At 40.8% G+C, this 24,925-nt stretch overlaps 1 protein-coding gene across 3 annotated transcripts in view; it reads right to left on the reverse strand.

The window, feature by feature from the left end:
- ADGRG2 (adhesion G protein-coupled receptor G2) overlaps positions 1–24,925 on the reverse strand; it is a 209,729-nt gene that overhangs the window by 133,314 nt on the left and 51,490 nt on the right. For all 3 annotated transcript variants that reach the window (XM_073667454.1, XM_073667458.1, XM_073667447.1), the window contains exon 3: positions 19,107–19,703. In XM_073667454.1, the coding sequence (XP_073523555.1) occupies positions 19,107–19,703 (597 nt within the window). The remainder of the gene's footprint in view (positions 1–19,106; positions 19,704–24,925) is intronic.

A 24,925-nucleotide genomic window follows, 5' to 3' on the forward strand; every position in this document is an offset into this window, starting at 1 on the left:
TTTTTTTATTCTCACGGCTCCATGTTATAAACTTCTGTAAAGGACTTGGGGGTTCAAGGTGCTCACCACACATCTAGATAAGTTCCCTGAGGGGTCTAGTTTCCAAAATGGTGTCATTTGTGGGGGGTTTCCACTGTTTAGGCACATCAGGGGCTCCCCAAATGCAACATGGCGTCCGCTAATTATTCAAGAAAATTTTACAATCAAAAAGTCAAATGGCGCTCCTTCCCTTCCGAACCCTGCCGTGCGCCCAATCAGTGTTTTTTCCCCATATATGGGGTATGTGCGTGCCCAGGGGAAATTGCACAACAAATTTTGGGGTCCATTTTTTCCTGTTACCCCTGCGAAAATAAAAAAAATTGGGTCTAAAGTAACATTTTTGTAAAAAAAGTTAAATGTTAATTTTTTTCTTCCACATTCCAAAAATTCCTGTGAAGCACCTGGAGGGTTAATAAAGTTTTTGAATGTGGTTTTTAGCACCTTGAGGTTTGCAGTTTTTAGAATGGTGTCACTTTTGGGTATTTTCTGTAATAAAGACCGCTCAAAGTGACTTCAAATATGATGTGGTCCCTAAAAAAATGATTTTGTAAATTTTGTTGGAAAAATGAGAAATCGCTGGTCAACTTTTAACCCTTATAGCTCCCCAATAAAAAAAAAATTTTGGTTCCAAAATTGTGCTGATGTACAGTAGACATGTGGGAAATGTTATTTATTAACTATTTTGTGTGACATATCTCTCTGATTTAAGGGCATAAAAATTAAAATTTTGAAAATTGCTAAATTTTCAAAATTTTCGCCAAATTTCCATTTTTTTCACAAATAAACGCAAGCGATATCGAAGAAATTTTACCACAATCATGAAGTACAATATGTCACGAAAAAACATTCTCAGAATCAGGGGGATGCGTTGAATCGTTCCAGAGTAATTACCTCTGACAGTGGTCAGAATTGTAAAAACTGGCCTGGTCATTAACGTGCAAACCACCTTGGGTTGTAAAGGGGTTAATAATAGTGATCAATTAAGTTCAACAATAAATGGTAGCCAGCAGAATACACTTTAGGAGAGCTTGTTTTATAGAAATTCTCCCAGGGCTTATGGATTTGAAATTATACAGAGGGTGATATCCAGCTGAAACCTTAAAGGGTGGTCCAATACCTAAAAAAAAACCTTTATAAATACCTATCTTTAAGCCCTAACCTATTTTGTAATTAGCTTTATTATTAAATTCCCTACACTTCTCCATAGCCTGCAATTTCCTTTTTTTTTTTTTTTACTTTACCTCCGACTCCGAATCCTCAATTTCCATGCCACCGACTCCACGACTCCGACTCCCTCATACATGGCTCATGTTTAAGTGATAAATTTACTGTAGCACAGATTAATCTCAGCTAAAAGTCTAGACCCTTAGATGAGGAATAGGACAGACATTTATAGGACATTTCATAACTTTCCCAAATTCTTATGAAAAAATATTTCCCACAAACTGCATTGAACTACTGTACCCAATTTATTATATATTTTAGGAGTCGGAGTTGGTCCATTTTATACCGACTCCACCAAAATGGGCTTCGACTCCACAGCCCTGGTCTAAAGCTGCGGTCGCTTCTCGATCGTCTCTACTGAACCAGGATTTCATCAGGGAAATGTAGGGAATTTAATAATAAAGCTAATAACAAAAGTGGTTAGGGTGTAAAGGTAGGTATTTATAAAGGGCTTTACAGGTATCGGACCTCCCCTTTAATGATTTATGGATATAATAATAAGTAACTAGCAACTAGTTGATCTTCATGCAGAATGAGTGAAATGACTGTCACAGGACATGCAGGTCCTTAATCGTGTTTTCTTAAGTGGATCTTTTATCAGAAAATATACATCCTCACAAAGGTTGAAAGCAGTTCCAGCTAGAACATCTGGCTGAACATACTGGTTAGTCAAACCACCTTAACAGAATGCCTAGAATTATTCCTAATAGTTATATTAATTAGCTACAATGGAATCCCCACAACGTTAAGGTGTCCATACACCTGGATAACTCTTGCTCAAAAACCTCTTTTGGCCAACCACTATCTTTCCCAACTTCCCCTTACACATGAATACCATTTAATGGGAACAGTGCGTTCTGCCCATCACAATATCTGTTGGTGCAGAGTCAGGAGGTTCTCACATACATGAGATGGTTGGCTGATCCTGACAAAATCAACTTTTATCTAATGTGTATAAGAGAGCCCTTAAAACATTGTGCAAGCAACTATTTCACAAATAGTATTACCACTATGTGTGTAGTCTATTAATGACCTACAGATCAGCTGCATAGAGTCTGAAAATATGAGTCTTGTCCAAGATGTGTAGCCAAAAAGTGTATGTCTTCATGAGATAACTCATTTAATTTCATTCCCATGTTTTACAATATCATGTTTTATAATCGACCCGAGAATTCAAATCTCTTTACACCGGGTGTAACTTTTTAATTATATGATAACAGAGATATAAAAGTTCTGGCAATGATATACATATTGTAAATTCACTATTCAGGCACTTTTCTGAGTTACAATTTGCTGAAACTCAGAATTCCCTCCTTCGGGTAATTTAAGACTTTATTTGCCTGTGTTGGCTGATACTGAATAGATTTCTCCCAAATATATTTGATGTCTGCCTTTGAAATGAATCCACTGGCCTTCAAGAGGTAGACAAAACCTGTTTGGTCTATGGAGTTTCATCCATTTAACCAGTTAGAGTAACTGTAATGCTTTCATTAGTGCTATAATTCATAAGGATGTAAACAACCAAAAAGAATGAGATATAAAAAAACACAAGACGGTAAAAAACGACTATATTTTAAAGAGAACCTGTCACTGGATACATGCTGTTGAAACCATAGGCTGTCAATCACTGATAGAATCACTCACTAAACCAAAAAAATGATTAAACCCCAGGTTATACTGAATATAATTTATAACTATATATCAAACTGATCAGCTCCCCCTTCTCATGATGCCTGCAGATTGGTCTGCATTTTCATGATAACTGATTGACAAGTAGGTCATGGGTATCAGATCAGTGGGGGGCAAATCAGAGATTGTCACTTATTAACTATCTACAGCATAGGTGATAATGTCTGATCACTGGAGGTCCCTGCACTGCAACCCCCACAGATTACAAAGGGGAATCTTGTGTCCCTCATTTGAATAGAACATCAGTCAGGCATGCAAGTAGCTTTTGCTCCAATCAAAGTCTATGAGAAAGACAAGTAGCTGAGCACTGCAGTCGGTTATCTCCTCGAGTCCCATAGACTTAGAATGGATCAGCAGCATGCATGACTGCAACTCTATTCAAACCTCTCTTCTCATGATCAACAAAGTGATTGGACCCCAAGCAATTAGACACTTATCGCCTATTCTGTGGATAGGTAATAAGTGTAGATCTTGGGATGAGAACCAAATAATTCATTATTATTTTCTAAATTACCCTGAACTACAGTATGAGCTTTGATTTTATGTCCCGGACTATAAGCGTACCTGTGACTAGTCTGCATTGTCTATCTCCCTCTCCAAAACATTGGATAATCTCTTTTCAATCACTATGCTCCCAAGTACAATAATATCACCTATACTCAACTCCAGTGCGGGCATCATTCCAGGGGTGTTGGCACTGGCTCTCCAGGGGCTTGCGTGACATTGTTATGCCATGTGAACCCTATGGCCAATCAGCGGTCACTTCTTTTTTGGACAAATCTAACATGCAGAAGAAGTCAGAGAGCAGTCACAATGTCCCAAAAACAGCATTCATCACTTATTCACAGATTCAAAATCCTCTGTGTGAATGGTGCAGTAATGTAGTAGTGTGACCACAATCTGATTAATCGATTAATGGCAATGTGGTGACACATGCACACTACTGTTCCCATAAACCCATAGAAGTTAATGGAGCGGTGGTCTCGCATACGCACTTAAATTCAAGTAGTGGACTTTGGTGCCATTGTTCTTGTGAACACCTTTCACAAGACATTGGGGATACATTTTATGGGACAAACTTTATAAAGAGCCTTACAAACATATATTAATATACCCAAGCTTAAGCATCACATAACTATAATATACAAGACGGTATTTAGTAAAGTTTGGTCCATAACTTGCAATTTACAGGAGAAATGGTGTCTGACAACAGATAAACAGCTATATGGTTGTGATACTAAAGCAGATGTAGATTTTAGGTGGTTTAATTGACCTATGAAGAATAGAGTAACATGATGCTTTTCAGACTCTCGGGTATAATTTTACCTCTAACCACTGATAGAAGTGAATCTTCTTCATTTTAATTTAAGGCATGATGTCCCCAACATGGTGTTACTTAATTTAAGTGTCTGAATCATAAAAAGCCAGTAGACTGCATCAAAAGTAACACATCATTAACTGCATGAGAGAAAAATAAAATTTGGGTTTGACTGCAGTTTGTTTAATAGGAGTATCTAAAATGTGTTTTCCTCAAGTTTTAAAGTTGGCAGTGACGTCTCATAAACTTTACATCACCATCCAAGCTGGGTGAAAGGGATTTGTGGAACCAAGCAAATTAACAAACAGAAAAACTAGTATTTCTCTCTCTACTATAATTTAAGAATAAGGGTAAAAGGAAAAGATTGTTCAGACCCTGAAAAGTACTTACAAAACTCTCTCAAATGCTGTCAAATAGTATCTAACATACCGATCCCTGACGTTCCTCTTCCTATGTCACCCACTGGCCTCCCGACTGCCTGCACGGTACAGAAGAACATGTGACCACTGCGTCAAATTTTAAACATTTTTCAGAGACCTTTAGGGCTCATGCTGACGAGTATATAAATCGGACGTGTGCTGTCTGATTTTTGAGGTTATCAATAGGGCTTTTCAGATGAACCATTTTTCTCTCAGTCCAACTGTCCATGAGAAAAGAAATTGCAGCATGTGTAAGAAGGTGTGCCATAAGAAGCGAGAATCCTCAGCACTGTGCAGCATTTGTGCAAGAAGACTGCGATCTACCGTCCAGGCGGGACCCTCTGGAACCAATTGGAAGAGGGAGAGTTCCAGGAAGGAAGTGTTTAAATGGAACACCGGATCAGGTGACCTTGACAATGCAGTTCCCCAATATAAAAGGCCAGCACAGCAAAAAGGGAGGAGATTTGGCACCAAGCAAAGGAACAGGCAGGACATGTGACGGGGAAGAATCTGAGGTCGAGGTGGTAGGCCATGGTAAAAAGCCAGAGGCTGTGGTTGTGGAATCAAAACCCAGACAGCGTTAGACAAATCCCAGAGTCCAGACTACACCAGTCAAGGCCCAAAGACCAGACCTGCGCCGGTCAAGACCCAGAGTCCAGACTACACTGGTCAAGGTTCGAAAACCAGACCTGATCCAGTCAAGACCCAGAGTCCAGACTACGCCAGTCCAGAGCCAAGTCCCAGTCCTCACTACGTCGGGTACGAAAGACGTCCGCCGTTGGTCAAGCACCGAAGATCCGTGAGGAGACTCTGTTCGGGAGTGCACGCCTGAAGTGGTGAACTGAACAGGAGGTTAAACTGAGCAGGGCTGTTGTTTCCAGCACTTACGTACGGTACAGGGGTTGGTCTGGGCTAGTGCAACAGACGGGGGAGAGCCGTTTGAAACGAAGGTGGCCCAGCGAGCCTTGCTAGACCTTGTCAGGAGGACTTGTGGCCTAGCGAAAAGAATGTGAGACCCCCGCTAGGGCCCGTGTTAGAAGGAGAGATAGTGCTGTGGCCTATATATATCAGGACTATCAGCTCTGTTAGCAGTTAAAGGAACATACAGCCAGAGACTGTTATAATAGCAAAAGTGAGAAGGAGGATTAATTGTATATCTGATATTGTATATTTCATATTGTTATCATCCTGTTTTGCATTATTCACTGTTGCTATAGTTACCAGATTTTCCCACCATATCAGGGAAATAAATAATCTAGGACAAAAAAAGGGAGATTCCAGCTTCTGGTTGACTTGTAAAAATGTATTCCAAATTTATTCAAACGTTAAAAATTCCATATTAGACAAACGTGGAGCAGGGAAACACATAGTAATAATATAATATAGATTATTTATTTTATTATTATATTATTACCTGGTTACTTCCGCATTGTGTTTGTCTGTGCATCGCATCCGGTCACCTGTTTACACATGCACTACTCTCTTCTGAGTCTTTGATGAAGCTCACCCATTCAAGTCTATGGGATCCCACCCAGAACATCTGAGTGGCATCTGATTTTTATGGATACATTTCTTTTAATAAACTAGGAAATTGGTTAGTATATGGGTACAGGAGGCGCTGTGGGCTCGTCACTACTAGTGGCAGCAAATTTGTGGACAGGGAACCAGGGTTGTCCAAATAAGTGTTGATATAGCCGAGAAGAAGTAAATTTGCGCTAGTGGTAGTGAACAGAAGGACGGCACGAGAGATTTTGAGTGCAAGGGATAATTTTATTTAATCGAACATGTGCTTAAAAATAGCTAGTTAAAATGATTCAGACTCAGTGAGGTCACTGGGTCGGATATAAGAATAGGTATTAAAAGTATTAAAAGTTATAAAATCGATAAATAAATCGGTGTCCACTGATACAAGGTAATCACTGATTGATAAAAATAGGCCTTTTTCCCTCGTAGTCAGAGGATGTTCGGTTGCAGTAGATGTATAAGGAGGCAAAGGCTTGTAGACCTGGTGGGATAGAATAGGAATGTATAAATATGGTATACTAATGAGCGATGGGGGAAGGGGTGGGTATCTGTTTGTCTGTGGTTACCTGATACTGGTGCCTCGTATGGGGTATGGAGGTTCACTGGTGGCACGTGTTTGTGCCTGGGAGGGAGGACGAGGGGTACCTAGAGTGGGGTACACAAAAAAATGTATGGATAAGTGGGGGTGGAACTCGACAGAGATGTCTCTGCTGGACTCTGAGTTGGATCGTGAGTTACCTGATCTTGGTATGGTACTCAATAGACTGTGGTAGTAGTTGGCTGTTGTTCCACAGTAGCACTGCTACTGGTGTGACAGTCAGCAGGCTGTGTAGATAATATTGGATTCACCGGAGCAGTACTATAGGGAGTGAGAGGAGACAAGTATTAAGAATAGGGTGCAGGGCTCAAGGGTTAAGGTACGGGGTTCGAAGAGGGTAGTATTTGGATTAGTTACCTTCTAGAGGGTAGCGGGGGGTGTCCTGTTTATTTTGGATGACTAGAAGGTATCGGTCCTGGTCCTTCTTGGAGAGAGGTAGAGGATATGTCACACAAGGCTGTGGGTTGATGATCTGAGTTAGATCTGCAGGGGGAAGGAATAGGGATAGATCATAAATTAACTGATGTAGCTGTGGTACAAGTCTTGGAGACAAGAGGTTTGGGGTTACCTGTTGGTAGGTACAAGGGGCATCCAGGGATATCTTAGAATGAGCTGGAGGTAGTAGTCCTGGTCCCTTGTTGAGTGGAGGTAGCACGAGGAGGTCAGAAGTAGGATGCAGCAAGAGGCTTGTACTAGCATGTAATGCCTCTGTTTTCTGTATAGAGATCTGTAGGGAGGGCGAGGGGGTATATCTGTTAGGGTATCACTGAGTTGTGGCTGTAGCCTCCAGTTTTTACCCAGAGATCGTGGTTTACCTGCTTCGTAGGGATTAGGGTGTCAATAGCAGATGCTGGTTCAGGTCTCCGTAATGTAGATACAGCAGGGTGCTGTAGTAGGAGGCTATAGTTATATCAGAGGTAACCAGAGATAGGATACAGCAGGAGGCTTATGTTTTCCTATGTTGGGTGCACCAGAAGGCTCTGGCTGGAAAAAATGGGTGCCAGATTCAGCAATAGGGAGGGTGGCTGGTGCAGAGCCCAACTGAAGGGGTTGATAGCAAGTACTGCGGGGAACAGGGAAAAACTGTTAGAGGGTCAGCTGGGTACAGTATGGACTTGGTGGGGCAGGGGCCCGTTGTTACTTACGGTCTGTAGAGGGCTTCACCGTCTGGGGGTGGTCGAGGTCCGGAGCGAGAGCGGAGTCCCGGCCGGTGACTGCCGCGTGCTCGCTACTTCCGGGTAGGAAGAGGAGAGAGAGAGTATGTGGAGAGCGCGCGAGAAGGTGCGCGTCTCCAGGAAAGCGCGCGAGAGGGGGGCAGCGTGACGTAGGGTCACGTGGTGTGCAGCGTGCACAAGGTACGGAGACCTGTGGGCGCCTCTTTAGCTGGGTTAAGGGTCAGTCCAAACTCCAGGACTGCCCCCCTCTCGCGCGCTTTCCTGGAGACGCGCACCTTCTCGCGCGCTCTCCACATACTCTCTCTCTCCTCCTCCTACCCGGAAGTAGCGAGTACGCGGCAGTCACCGGCCGGGACTCCGCTCTCGCTCCGGACCTCGACCACCCCCAGACGGTGAAGCCCTCTACAGACCGTAAGTAACAACGGGCCCCTGCCCCACCAAGTCCATACTGTACCCAGCTGACCCTCTAACGGTTTTTCCCTGTTCCCCGCAGTACTTGCTATCAACCCCTTCAGTTGGGCTCTGCACCAGCCACCCTCCCTATTGCTGAATCTGGCACCCATTTTTTCCAGCCAGAGCCTTCTGGTGCACCCAACATAGGAAAACATAAGCCTCCTGCTGTATCCTATCTCTGGTTACCTCTGACATAACTATAGCCTCCTACTACAGCACCCTGCTGTATCTACATTACGGAGACCTGAACCAGCATCTACTATTGACACCCTAATCCCTACGAAGCAGGTAAACCACGATCTCTGGGTAAAATCTGGAGGCTACAGCCACAACCCAGTGATACCCTAACAGATACACCCCCTCCCCCTCCCTACAGATCTCTATACAGAGAACAGAGGCATTACATGCTAGTACAAGCCTCTTGCTGCATCCTACTTCTGACCTCCTCGTGCTACCTCCACTCAACAAGGGACCAGGACTACTACCTCCAGCTCATTCTAAGATATCCCTGGATGCCCCTTGTACCTACCAACAGGTAACCCCAAACCTCTTGTCTCCAAGACTTGTACCACAGCTACATCAGTTAATTTATGATCTATCCCTATTCCTTCCCCCTGCAGATCTAACTCAGATCATCAACCCACAGCCTTGTGTGACATATCCTCTACCTCTCTCCAAGAAGGACCAGGACCGATACCTCCTAGTCATCCAAAATAAACAGGACACCCCCGCTACCCTCTAGAAGGTAACTAATCCAAATACTACCCTCTTCGAACCCCGTACCTTAACCCTTGAGCCCTGCACCCTATTCTTAATACTTGTCTCCTCTCACTCCCTATAGTACTGCTCCGGTGAATCCAATATTATCTACACAGCCTGCTGACTGTCACACCAGTAGCAGTGCTACTGTGGAACAACAGCCAACTACTACCACAGTCTATTGAGTACCATACCAAGATCAGGTAACTCACGACCCAACTCAGAGTCCAGCAGAGACATCTCTGTTGAGTTCCACCCCCACTTATCCATACATTTTTTTGTGTACCCCACTCTAGGTACCCCTCGTCCTCCCTCCCAGGCACAAACACGTGCCACCAGTGAACCTCCATACCCCATACGAGGCACCAGTATCAGGTAACCACAGACAAACAGATACCCACCCCTTCCCCCATCGCTCATTAGTATACCATATTTATACATTCCTATTCTATCCCACCAGGTCTACAAGCCTTTGCCTCCTTATACATCTACTGCAACCGAACATCCTCAGACTACGAGGGAAAAAGGCCTATTTTTATCAATCAGTGATTACCTTGTATCAGTGGACACCGATTTATTTATCGATTTTATAACTTTTAATACCTATTCTTATATCCGACCCAGTGACCTCACTGAGTCTGAATCATTTTAACTAGCTATTTTTAAGCACATGTTCGATTAAATAAAATTATCCCTTGCACTCAAAATCTCTCGTGCCATCCTTCTGTTCACTACCACTAGCGCAAATTTACTTCTTCTCGGCTATATAAAATAGGAAATTGTATTTTATCATGTACATTTTGTAAAGATGTTGTTCTCCCATGATTATTTTTTATTTTCATTTATGCATATGTATATGTAGTGTAGTGAGTGTATTAATATACTCACCTACCGCGTGATTTCCGGGATGCAGCGCCGTTCTGCTCCTCTTCTCAATGATGTCACCGCTCTGCAGACTCTCTGGGTCACAGTGCGCTCTGCATGACCCAGAAGTGGCTTTTACAACGTAAGCCTATGGTGCATTAGAAAGAGCATTCTGTATCTATTAATTAAATTAGTTAACTTTCATTTATTTCATTGGCTTTTTGTGTGCGCTTTTTTGTATCTGTTTTTAGTGCTTTTTTATGCATGTCATATTTTAAATAAAGCTGCATTGTTTTTGATACCGCCTGGTATTTGGCTGTGACGACACTTCATGTGCGGATGACGTTTTTTTAGTGCATATTCGCAGTGCACTAAAAAGGATGTGCGTTCTTTACAGGCGCATTTTCCGCATCTAATGCAAGACTATGGGGAAACTCTGCAAGTAAAACTCAGCACATGATATGTTGCGGATTTCAAACACGCACCACAGGACAGTTTATGCTGAATTAAAAAAAAAGCACAGTGGGTATGAGATTTCGATAAATCCCATAAATTTTGCATTAACTGTGTTGATGTTTTTTTGCACAGCAAAAATATGCAAAATCAAAAATGCACCATGGAATCTTAGCCTTAAAGTGAATTAATTCACTGCAAGATTGGCCTTCTAAATTGTTCTGTACAGTATGCAGTATCACTGTCATCCATATTAGCTACCATTGACTGCTTTTTCTGCCTTGTCCTCTTTCTCTAACGTTACTTTTCACACATCTGTGTGACACATCCTAGTGCTGTCCATTGTTTTTTCTCGGACAGCACACTGACCCATAGAGATCCATGTCTCCGGTCCGTGAGACTCAGCATGTCTTATTCTCAGCAGTTTTTGCAGATCAGACTCGGCCATTAAAGTCTTTGAAGATCTGTGAGAAACAGATGAAACTAGGAAGACAGACTTTGTTCTTCAGTGTTCCATCCTAATTCCATGTTTTTTTAATTGATACATTGTTAAGACTTAAAGAAGCTGTCCACTATGTGGACAACTCCTTGTCATACCCCTCACTTAGACCCGATAAAATAAAGTCTATACTCGCCTCCCGTGCCAATGCCATTCCCGCGCTCTGACATCAGTATCTAATATTTACCTCAATCTTAATCATCAGAGAATTTTGGATTGAAAACGAAAAACAAACAAAGAAAATCCGTACGCTTTTATAGTGACCCTCTCCACTGGGACTGAAAAGTAACTATCTCTATCTTCTGTACCATCATCCTACCTGTTGTTCTCCGTTTGTCTTCCGCTGCCTCCTCCCCTCAGATCGGAGTTCCTTTCCTTCGAGATGTCCAACATAATGGCATGGGGAGTGTAGAGGTGAGCTAAATCTAAACCAGCCCTTTCCTATCCCACAGCAGAGTAAAAGCAGGGAAGGCTTTAGGGATTAAGGCTATATTCACACATGTTGGGTTTTTCAGTGTTTTTTGCTGCAGATTTTTATGCAAATTTTTGGCTGCCTTTTGCAGCACCAGCAAAGTCTATGAGAAACCAGACTTCTCTGTTCACACATCATGTTTTTTTTGTTGTTGCGTATTTTGTGCCTTGGTTGAGTTTTTGGAAAATAGAGCATGTCACTTCTTTCAGCGTTTTTTAACCGATAGGAAGTAATGGGTGGTGAAAAAAAAATGCTGAAAAAAAAGCATCAAAAACGCACCCAAATTTGCATGAGCGTTTTTTCAGTGTTTTTGATGCCAAAATAGAATGGGGTTCTTTTTTTTCACAGAACTTTATGTACATGCATAAATAGAGACAGAAGGACAGCGAAAAAACACTGAAAAAAGGCACAAAAAACGCATACAAAAACGCAGCAAAACCTGCATTTTTGACGCAGCTGATGTCTTGCCAGAGATTGGTTTTGTTGCAGATTTGTGACGCTGTGCTCCCCGTACCACTGTGGTGCCCTCCTGGAAGCAGGAGGAGGCAGCTGGAGGCAAACGGATGCCACCAGTTAGGGTGACTCCACATGAGAAATGTATACTTACTTGTGAGTCCCACGGTTTTAGCTCAATCAACATAAGCATTTTTTTCCTAGAAAAATTCTTAGTTTTTTGGTGAAAATGTAATATTGTATTTTCGGGAAACATTTATGACCCCCTGCACTGAATAAGCTTCTGTATTCATAACATCACATAATGTTACTTTACCGAATTGTATATAAATCCTTCAGAGGCCTTTTTTTGTTTGCTTTGCCAGTCAAGGAGAATATTTGAGTCAGCTTTGGTTTTAATTAGCAGAGTTGGAAATGATATCGTCATTGTGGTTTTAGTATGTGGTCTGTTGACCTGAACTCAAAAATGTACCTTTCAATAGCATTACTGAGCATTTGCAAAGTATGATTATGTCAGACAAGAAGAAAAAACAACAGCACCTAAAGATGGATTGTAAAAAATGTATTTAAACGATAGAGCGTGATTTAGGGTATGTGCACACGATGCAGAAATGAAGCAGAAAATTTCTGCATCATTTCTGCATCTCCCTGGCAGAAAAAACGCATGCAGATTGTGCATGCGTTTTTCCTGCGGAATACATGCGGATTCACATGCGTTTCCGCATGTGGATTGACAAGCGCTTTCCAGGCGATTTTAGCATCACCTGGAAAGTGCTCGACAACTAGGTCACACTATATAAATCCATGCAACCGGCATGGATTTATATAGTGTGACCCGAGAGAGTGTATATACTTACCTCCGATGGCCCGCGCTGTCCTGCTCAATCCATTCTCCCTCGCCGGCAACTTTGAATTGAAAGACCAGCCGACGTCAGCGTCACGTGACCCGTCACATGACTCTGACGTCAGCGCAGGTTCTACAACTCACTGCAAAGTACCGGGAACCAAGCAGGAGCGGTGCGCGGGCCGACAGAAGGTAAGTATACATTTATTTTTTATTTTATTCTTGTTTTACAGCTTTTTTTTAATGGTACCTGGATGTGGATGAGACTCTCTTCTTCTCCACACCCGGGTACCATCCGCACATTAGAACGCACCAATAACGCAAGTACAAATGCAGTCTTGCGGAATTGGCGCATTCTAATGCAAGTCAATGGTGGCGAAAACGCCGCGTTTACGCAAAATTAATTGACATGCTGCGGATTTTTGAGCGCAGCGTTTACGCTGCGGAAAAATCCGCATCATGGGCACAGCACATGCGGATTTCAATTGGGGAACATTGCTGCCCTTCTACCATGCGTTTTTAATGCGTTTCCGCAACTGCAAAAACGCCGCGGAAACGCATTAAAAACGCATCGTGTGAACTCAGCCTTACACTGACCACAATCTACACTTATTGTAATGGTAAGAGTACCGCCAATAAATGTATAAGTATATTCTAGTCATAGGGAACAGATCAGTGCAGATGTCGCATTCATCTTATGTTCTGTGTCTGTGATGTAAATTATGGGACTAAGGTTAAGTTCCCACAATGAAATTTTGGTGAGTTTTTGATACTGCATATTTTTACTGCACAAAAAATCGCAGTGTTTTATAGTTCCAACAGTTTCTTAAAGTTCCAATAAAGTGGATAGGATTTACAGAAATATCATGTCCACTGTCCTTTTTTATTTTTTAAGTCTCATAAGACCACGTTCACACAATCAGTACTTGGTCACTATTCCACATCAATATTTGTAAGCTAAAATCAAGAGTGGCTGAGAAATAAAGTGGTGACGTGTTTCTATTATACTTTTCCACTGATTGTTCCACTCCTGGTTTTGGCTTACAAATGCTTATGTAAAATACTGATCAATACCGAACGTGGCCTAAACTGTCCTGTTGTGCATTTTTTTTTAGTGTGCTGATTTTACCCATTAAATTGCATTAGATGTGGAAAACTTGCAGGTAAAAAATGTATAGGCTGTGGAAACGCACTAAAAATTCATGTGATCCATGTCATGCTCCTGGATTAGATCTCTTGAGCTTGTGTTTTGTGGTTGGCTTCTCTTTCTGCCAACACGCACCTTTTCTCTGGGTGTTTCGGTTCTGCTATTGTTGCTGCAGTCTGTCTAGCTTAATACAGGTGTTTTCATTTGTCTATTTCCTTTTGGATGCAGCTTTATATTCTGTCCCCCAGAGGGCGTTTCCTTCTGGTGATAGATTAATTTGGATGTTCTGACATTGTATTGATGTTGGAAGGCAGTCTGTGAAATTCCAGCTAAGGACTTTCGCTTTGCACCTATCTTCTGTTTATCATTAGGAAGTAGGCAGTATATTTGTTAACAGTACTTGCATTATTCTTTGTTTGGTATTTCATTATTTACTTTACTCACACTGGGATCTTTCCTTTGTTCAGCACACTTCTCCCCTTGTAGGTAATTCACACTCTGCTCTGCCCTCCAGTTGTTTAGGAGGAACGTGAAGCAACCTGACGGCCGTTTAGGCATTTTAGGTCCGAGTTACCATCTCCTAGTCTGTGGTTAGAGCTATCTCTGCAACCGCAGACACCATTAGGGACTGCGGAGGCAGGATATCTAGTCAGTACAGGAACCGGTAGAGTCAGTTGCAGTTTTTAGTGTATAACCTATTTTCCCAAGTGAGCTGCTACACAGGCAAAACTATCCACACATGGCTGTATCAATAGAATTTTGTCAAAGCTAAATACCAGGAAGTATCAAAAACAAAGCAGCTTTATTTAACTACTTCAGGACTGTCTAAAGACTTTAACATAAGGGCAGTCCTCTCTTATTCCTGAACTGATGCTCTAAAATACTGATACAGTCTAATCAGCTTTCACTTGATCGTTAAGCTGTGGGGGAGGAAAGCCGACTGTCACACTTGGCCAGACCTTCCAGTGAGAAGATAACCTTGGTTAATTACCAGGTTTACCTTCTCTATACACAACACTGAACTAGCAGTATGTATATAGATTAGGCACTAATAAACCAGCTCCAGCTGAAAGAGAAATCAGTTTAAAAAAAATAAAGAAGAATGTATTGATGTATTAAAATGCCCCCTCAAAGGTCTATTAAGATTTTTGGGAGGGCACAGTGTATCAAATGAAAAAATAAATATAGCAATAGAAAAGAAATCATAAGTAAAAAAAAAAAAAACTACAAGAAAGAGACACTGCCAGGTCTAAATCGCTGTTTCTAGCCTGCCCACATCGTAAAAATATTTCTACTATATAAAAATAATTTCTATGGAAAGAGGAAAACAATTCAATATGTGGTCATAATTGTCCTTTGTGGTCGTAAATGAAAGAAATAAATTTTTTTTTTAAAAAAAAAGTGGAAAATAGACACGTGTTTCCTATTCTTTAAATTTTCCCCATATAGCATTAAAAAAAAGAAACACATTATAGAGTCATTAAAGGCGCATGTATGATAAAACCTGACAATGTCCCTGGTCAGGAAGGGGGATAAACGGCCCAGCCAAGAACAGGTTAAAACATGACATACAAAAAAAGAGACAAAAACTGCAGTGTTAAAATAGGTGCAAAAAATCTGCAACGTCAAACGCTCATCGTGGGAACGTGGCGTTAGGCTGTGTGCCCACGATCAGTTTTTGGTAAGTTTTTACTGCTGTGTATTTTCGCTGGGTAAAAAACGTATCGTCTTACAGGTCCAGCAAACTGGATTGATAGAAACCTCCTGCCCACTGCCCTTCTTTTTTACTCAGCATAAACTGATCTGCGATGCGAGTTTCTAATCCGCAACATGCCAATTTCTCTTGCGAGTGCGCTGTGCAGATTTTCCCCATATACTTGAATTAGATGCGAAAATAAAAATCCGCAGGTAAAAAAACATACATGGGTTTTTAGTGTTTTTCCGCTTCGGAAACACACCAAAAGCACAAGCAATCCGCACATGACTATATGAGTAAAATTTTGTCAAAGCCAAATACCAGGAAGCACCAAAAACAAAGCAGCTTTATTTAAAACATGACATATCAAGAAAAGACAAAAAAAGGGATAAAAATGCATGTAAAAATCGCAATGAAAAAATGCAAGTAACCTAATTTAATTAATAGGTGCAGAAATTAATCAAAAACTCACCAAATAGTCATTGTACAATTTATAGTCACTGTGTAGTCATTGTAAATACAGCTTTTCATGGAAATTTTTTTAGCAAAAACGTGACGTGTGAACAGTACCTTACTGCGTTTGTCACCCATTTAAATGAACGAAGAAAACACACATAAAAAAGGCATGCAAAAAGTGCTCCAAAATGCATCAAAAACATGCGTTATTTTAAGCAGCATTTTTCCTGCCAAGAGACAGGTTTTATACTGAGGCAGCCCAGAAATGGTGTCTCAAGTGCCCTATACTTGCAGCCTAGCTATGCAGTCAGAATAGCCTCATTCAGACCTCAGCAATTTCACTGCTATCCAAAAAACCTTCAGATTTTCATCAATGTTTCTGATCAGATTTTCATCTGTATTTGGTCAGTGGGTCAGTTTTTACCATCAGTATTTCATCAGTGATTTTTATTCTTTGCATGAAAAAAATAAATAAATTGCAGTGTTAAAAACGGCACATGGATGGCAATATGTGCTGGTAGTGTACAGGTAATTTTGATCCGCAACTCAGATAAAAAAAAAAGGACATTTTTCCGTTATTTTTTTGCGGACACAAGACCCACAAAAAAACTCGGACATGTGAACACCTCCACAGACTTTAATGGGTTTGTATTCTATCTGTGAAAGATACTGATAAAACAATAAAACACCTACATCATTCAAAGACCTCTTAATGAGGCCTAAGGCTATAAAATACACTAGCAGACGTCTCGAGTAGTCAAAAAGAAGCACTTAAAAGACAAAGTTATCCAGCGTGGCTGATATCTTTTGCATGTTCTATTTGCTTGTCATTTTCAGTTTGGGGTGTGGCGTTACTTATTTCATTTCCAAATAATGTCTAGTCTAAGGCGAGACCAAAACCATGCCTTTATAAGAGAAAAAGAAATCATCATCTTGTACATCATATTCATTCCTGTCCTTGCACCAGTTTTTAGTAGCACACATTATACTGATCCAATTCCACCAACCGAAAATCATAGGCAAAATAACATTTTTTATAAATCTGTTAATTCATCTTTTTCATATGAAGCCATTATTAGTGGTTTGATGCAATGGACTAAGGTTATGCTCACAATTTTCTGAAAAAGTAGCAGAAAAATCCTATGAGGCTACGTTCCCACGTTGAACTTTTGGTGAATTTTTGATGATGCAAAATTTCTGTATTATTTCCGCACTTATTAAGTAAATTTGGTTACTTGTGTTTTTTTCATGCGTTTTTATCACATTTTTGATGCTGCATTTTTGTTTCTTGTTGTGTGTCATGTTTTAAATCAAGGATGTCAAACTCAAATACACAGAGGGCCAAAACTAAAAAAAAACAAAACCTTAATATTAAGTGGGGTCACAGAGAAGCATATCTAACAACTTTGCAGCCCTTTCAGAGTATGTTTCCTCCTATTGAAGCCCCTAGATTGCCCTTTCATTGCCCCCATAAAGTATGATGCCAACAAAAGTGCCCGCAAACACAGTATGATACCTCCACATGTATGGTATGATGACCCTACTGTATCCCCCTCAACTCCCATGACAAAGTATGGTGACCCCAACACAGTATGATGCCCCAACTTTGATCCCCATACCGCCCTCCACAAAGTATAATGGGCCCCACATAGTCCTCCATACAGAATAATGGCCCCACATAGTCCTCCATACAGAATAATGGGCCCCACATAGTCCTCCATACAGTATAATGGGCCCCACATAGTCCTCCATACAGTATAATGGCCCCACATAGTCCTCTAAATGGCATCGCGGGCCAAATATAATCACCCTGAGGGTCAAATTTGGCCCACGGGCCAGAGTTTGACACGTATGTTTTAAATAAAGCTGCTTTGTTTTTGATACTTCCAGGTATGTAGCTTTGACAAAACTTTATTGATACAGTCATCGAAGGACTTCATGCGTTTTTGTTGCGTTTTTCACCTGTGGATTTTCTGCATCTAATGCAAGACTATGGGAAAAATCTGCACATAAAACTCAGCGCACCCGCAAGAGAAACGGGAATATTGTGGATTTGAAACAAACACCGCAGATCGGTTCACACTGAATAAATAAGAAAGCACAGTGGATATGAGATTTCTATGAAACCCATCCAGTTTGCTGGAACCGTGAGACGCTGCGTTTTTAAGGCAGCAGAAATACGCAGTGTCAAAAGCTCACCGTGGTCACATAGACTTATGCTCTGCTGATTTGTTTTGACTGACATACTTAAAAAAAAATTAATGAGTTTGTACTAGTTTGTTACGGGTACCTGTTAGAAAACAAATAAGTGGTATTTACCTGCAGCCATAGTGGTAATGCTGATAAATACTGTTTTACGAATTTACAACAGTGTCATTGGAAGTGCAGCTGCTGGGAGAAAATGAAGTTATATTCATCCCACCTGCATCCAGTCAGTATAGGTGCACAGTGAGCGCGCTGTCATCATGCTCATCGCTGACATTTTACTATGATACCTATTGGCACACTATAACATCCCATATTCCCATATTGGGCAGCACGGTGGCTCAGTGGTTAGCACTGCAGCCTTCCAGCGCTGGGGCTCTGGTGTTCCAATCCCACCAAGGACAACATCTGCAAGGAGTTTGTATGTTCTCCCTGTGTTTGCTTGGGTTTCCTCTGGTTTCCTCCCACACTCCAAATACATACTGATAGGTGATGTAGATTGTGAGCCCAATGGGGACAGTGATGACATCTGTAAAGTGCTGTGGAATAAATCAATAGAATATGGGATACATAGTGCTTGTATTATACAGAACATGCAAAAAAAATTGGAAATGTGAAAAATCCCCTGCAAGATTAATGATGTTTGTTTTTATCTTGCTTGTGAAGGTAGGGCTTTCAATATTAACCGATATCCATGAATTTTTTGCTTTGCTCTACAACAAAATTTACACAAAAATCTGTGGAATTTCCAATGATAGCATCATCTTGGGATGTCAGGAAAGGTGAAAATAATTGGAGAGCAGATGTGACGAGACTTACCGCAGTGCAGAGAGGAGTCTTGCTGCATTACGTTTGGGCTGTAGATCCAGTCATCTTTATTCCACTTTATAACATTCCCTTCAATGCACTTCTGAAAATAGGAAGTTTGTGCTGTGTTCCACATCCTGAACATATAGATGTCTCCAACCAACCTAACAGATACAGAGGAATTTAATTCTTGAAAGGTCGAGGAGCCAAGGACCACATTGCCGCCTCCGACGAGTTCGGTTATATTCTCCAGCTTCTGTTTCTCTTTTAGAGTACCATCAAGATAAAATCCCATGTATTCATCTTTGCTGTCCCATGTAATGCAGAGCTCGTACCAAGTATACAGGTTTAGTTTTTCAAACACATTTATCTGTGTGCCAAACATCCATATTTTCAGGCTGCTGCTATCGCCAAGAACGCCGATTTCATAGGCATTGACGGAAGATGTACTTAGTTTGTATGTGAAAGCAGTCCAAGGTTCAGAAGAAGCGAGATTTATATAGGTGCACACAGTGAACTTTGTCAGATCAGGAACCGATTTACTTAAAGTCATGATATCCACAGATGATCCACTGAAGGCGGCTTTGTAATCAAATTTAGCAGCATAAGCTGAAAAAGAAAGTGTATGAAGAAGTAAAGATAACGTAGACTCAAGACAGACATGAAAATGATACCTGCCAAACCTTGAATTAAAGTGGATCTGTAGATTTTGCAATATAACCTGCATACATATTCTAGGGATCTTTCATTAAGATTATATTAATCAAACTACCAGTAATGGCATGTAAGTACAGGCGCTTTCATGGTGATTAAACTCATACCTTAATAGTAGAAATCCGTTTTTCTATTTCTGAGAAATCCAGCATTGAAATCATATGCAAATGAGATGCATGTGCTCTGGAGGTGAGGTTGCACTTGCAGCTTCCTGCCTGCCTTCTGTGTCTGATTGACAAGTCACTCTTGTGTCAGTGACCTGCCTCTAAGCTGTCAGTCAGACACGAGACAGGGTGTAGGTGGGGAATAGCGGGGAGGGCAGGAGATCTGAACGTTGCATCTCTCCGATAAAGCAGAATGGATTTTTACAATCAAGGTATGGATTTAATCAGCATAAAAATGTCTGTACATACATGACATTAGTTTAAGGTACAAAATCCTCATACGGTTTCCTTTAAATAAATTTCTTAGATCTGAAGTACTTACTTTAAAAATCCATGTCAGAATCTCTCTATAATCCAGATAGTAAGAAGAGAATTTTAGTCCAGCTAGTTACAGGCTCATAAAAGGCTAATTTTAATTATGTATGTTATGCATTAAAAGGTGTATGTGTGTGTGTATATATATATATATATATATATATATATATATATATATATATATATATACAGTACAGACCAAAAGTTTGGACACACCTTCTCATTTAAAGATTTTTCGGTATTTTCAAGACTTTGAAAATTGTATATTCACACTGAGGGCATCAAAACTATGAATTAACACATGCGGAATTATATACTTAACAAAAAAGTGTGAAACAACTGAAAATATGTCTTATATTCTAGGTTCTTCAAAGTAGCCACCTTTTGCTTTGATGACTGCTTTGCACACTCTTGGCATTCTCTTGATGAGCTTCAAGAAGTAGTTACCGGAAATGGTTTTCACTTCACAGGTGTGCCCTGTCAGGTTTAATAAGTGGGATTTCTTGCCTTATAAATGGGGTTGGGACCATCAGTTGTGTTGTGCAGAAGTCAGGTGGATGCACAGCTGATAGTCCTACTGAATAGACTGTTAGAATTTGTATTATGGCAAGAAAAAAGCAGCTAAGTAAAGAAAAACGAGTGGCCATCATTACTTTAAGAAATGAAGGTCAGTCAGTCCGAAAAATTGGGCAAACTTTGAAAGTGTCCCCAAGTACAGTTGCAAAAACCATCAAGCGCTACAAAGAAACTGGCTCACATGAGGACCGCCCCAGGAAAGGAAGACCAAGAGTCACCTCTGCTTCTGAGGATAAATTTATCTAAGTCACCAGCCTCAGAAATCGCAGGTTAACAGCAGCTCAGATTAGAGACCAGGTCAATGCCACACAGAGTTCTAGCAGCAGACACATCTCTTCAACAACTGTTAAGAGGAGACTTTGTGCAGCAGGCCTTCATGGTAAAATAGCTGCTAGGAAACCACTGCTAAGGACAGGCAACAAGCAGAAGAGACTTGTTTGGGCTAAAGAACACAAGGAATGGACATTAGACCAGTGGAAATCTCTGCTTTGGTCTGATGAGTCCAAATTTGAGATATTAGGTTCCAACCACCGTGTCTTTGTGCGACGCAGAATAGGTGAACGGATGGACTCTACATGCCTGGTTCCCACCGTGAAGCATGGAGGAGGAGGTGTGATGGTGTGGGGGTGCTTTGCTGGTGACACTGTTGGGGATTTCTTCAAAATTGAAGGCATACTGAACCAGCATGGCTTCCACAACATCTTGCAGCGGCATGCTATTCCATCCGGTTTGCATTTAGTTGGACCATCATTTATTTTTCAACAGGACAATGACCCCAAACACACCTCCAGGCTGTGTAAGGGCTATTTGACCAAGAAGGAGAGTGGTGGGGTGCTACGCCAGATGACCTGGCCTCCACAGTCACCAGACCTGAACCCAATCGAGATGGTTTGGGGTGAGCTGGACCGCAGAGTGAAGGCAAAAGAGCCAACAAGTGCTAAGCATCTCTGGGAACTCCTTCAAGATTGTTGGAAGACCATTTCCGGTGACTACCTCTTGAAGCTCATCAAGAGAATGCCAAGAGTGTGCAAAGAAGTCAACAAAGCAAAAGGTGGCTACTTTGAAGAACCTAAAATATAAGACCTATTTTCAGTTGTTTCACACTTTTTTGTTAAGTATATAATTCCACATGTGTTAATTCATAGTTTTGATGCCTTCAGTGTGAATGTACAATTTTCATAGTCATGAAAATACAGAAAAATCTTTAAATGAGAAGGTGTGTCCAAACTTTTGGTCTGTACTGTATATGTGTATATATATATATATATATATATATATATATATATATATATATATATATATATATATATATTATTGAAGAGGCATTGTTACCCGTGAACTTTTCCACATTTTTTTAAATTACACCCACAAACTTTAAATGTTCCTTATTTGGATTTTAATGTGATATACCGACACAAAGTATCAAGTATTTGTGAAGTGTAAAGGAAATGATACATGGTTTTCTAATTATTTTAAAAATATACATCTGAAAATTGTGATGTGCATTTGTTTTCAGCCCCCCTGAGTCAATAATTTGTACTGCCACCTTTTGCTGAAATTATGGCTGCAAGTCTTTTGGGGTATGTCTCCACCAGCTTTGCACATCTAGAGGCTGATATATTGCCCATTCTACTTTGCAAACTAGCTGTAATTCAGTGAGATTGGATGGAGAGCGTCTGTGAACAGTAATTTTCAAGTTTTGTCACAGATTTTCAATGGGATTTAGGTCTGGACTGTGACATTCAAACACATGAATATGCTTTGCACTAAAACATTCCATTGTAGCTCTGGCAGTATGTTCAGGGTCGTTGTCCTGCTAGAAGGTGAACCTATGCCCCAGTCAAAAGTATGTTACAGCCTCTAACAGGTTTTCCTACAGGTAGCCCTCTGTTCAGCTCCATCCATCTTACCATCAACTCTGACCAGCTTCCTTGTACCTGCTGAAGAAAAGCATACACACAGCATGATGCTGCCACCACCATGTTTGATGGTGGGGATGGTGTTTTCAGGGGGATATGCAATGTTAGTTTTACGCCACACGTAGTGTTTTGTATTTAGCCCAAAAAGTTCTACTTGGTCTCATCTGACCAGAGCACCTTCTTCGACATGTTATCTGTGTCCCCTACATGGCTTTTTGCAAACTGCAAAAGGGACTGCTTATGGATTCCTTTCGAAAATGGCTTTCTTCTTGCCACTCTTCCATAAAGGCCAGATAGGTGGAATGTATGATTAATAGTTTAATAGATTTTCCGATCTGAGCTGTGGATCTCTGCAGCTCCTCCAGAGTGACCATGGGCATCTTGGCTGCTTCTCTAGTTAGTGCTCTCCCTGCTTGGGATGTCAGTTTAGGTGGATGGCCATGTCTTGGTAGGTTTGCAGTTGTTCCATACTCCTTTCATTTTTGGATGACGGATTGAACAGTGTTCCGTGAGATGTTTTAGAGCTTGGGCTATTTTTTTTTATAACTTAACCTTGCTTTACTCTTCTCCACAACTTTATCCATGACCTTCTGCTGTTTTCCTAGGTTTTCATGATGATGTTTGATCCCTACTGTTCTCAAATTTAATTCTGAGGCCTTCACAGAACAGCTGTAGTTATACTGAGAATAAATGACACCCAGGTAGACTCAATTTACTAATTGTGTGACTTCTAGAGTCAATTAGTCACTTAGGATTTTATTTAGTGGTATCAGACTACAGGGGGCTGAATACAAATGCACGTCACAATTTTCAGATTTATATCTTTAAAATAATTAGAAAACCATGTATCATTTCCTTTACACTTCACAAATACTAGCTACTTTGTGTTTGCATATCGTTTAAAATCCCAACAAAATAGATTTGTTTGTGGGTGTAACATGAAAAAAATATGGAACAGTTGCAAGCAATATTTCTTTATTTATTTTTTTATATAGATTTTCAAAGTAAGTACACCAGCCTCATCAGATCTAAGACCCCTTCCTGCCAGAGACCATGTTATTGTTTGCTCTTTTGTCTTCCAAGAACCATAACTTTTTACAATTATCGGCAAAATAACCCTTTAGGCTATGTGCCCACGATGCAGAATTGAAGCAGAAAATTTCCGCAGCGTTTCTGCATGTCTTTGCCAGTAAAAACGCATGCAAGCTTTAACACGCGTTTTTGAATCTTTTTAACATGCGGATTTGCCATGCGTTTTTCAAATGCATTGAGTAATAAGTGGTATTTACTTGCGGAAACGCACAAATAATGGACATGCTGCGGATTTTACAGAAAATCCGCTGCGGAAAATTCCGCAGCATGTGCACAGAACATGCGGATCGTCATTGGGCACCATGGAGCACGTATTACCAAGCGTTTTAAACGGGTTTCCACTGCGGAAATTCCGCAGCAAAAACGCTTGAAAAACACATCGTGCGCACGCAGCCTTATGGTCTTTTTTTTCAGGGGGCAGTATGGAGGGTTGGAAAGTAGTGTCATTTAGATGTTATGGTCAGTAATTGACAGTGGAATGTAAATAGTTAAACAGAGCGAGCGAAGCAAGCTCCAGTCGCTGCAGATGCTCGCTGTGTAGCACTACTAAGGCCTACATCGGAGAAGTAATGTTTGCATTGTGAAATCGGATGATAGATTGCTTTAAAGTAGCATTATAGAAGATGTTACTTGTAATATACACTATGCTGATGTTGGATGGAACAATGTGCTGTATCCATTGTTAGTGTTTAGAAACAAATTGTTTGCATTACACTACTTTAACATTGAGGATTTCCAGGAGATACCGTGTGCAGCTCCATCAATATCTGTAATCATTCCCATGACAGTCACATCATCCGCATATTTCATAGTCAAGTTCCCTTCATACTTCACAATCTGCCATTGGTATAATTTTCCCTGTGGGGCTCAGTCAGGCAATGGCAGTCTTTGTATTACAGCGGCTACCAGTTCTGACTCCTTGAGGGTTCTCAGATCTGTGTCTTGTCTTGACGAGACAACCTCTTTAATCGCTTCCCAATCGGTCGATTTTTCCGGGTTTTTTTTTTTTGATCTTTCGTTACTTCCTCTACTTTTCTGAGAAATATATAAT

This window comes from Phyllobates terribilis, unplaced genomic scaffold (assembly GCF_046119375.1).
Source record: "Phyllobates terribilis strain yellow unplaced genomic scaffold, ASM4611937v1 Scaffold_2__4_contigs__length_985480577, whole genome shotgun sequence".
NCBI lineage: Eukaryota > Metazoa > Chordata > Amphibia > Anura > Dendrobatidae > Phyllobates > Phyllobates terribilis.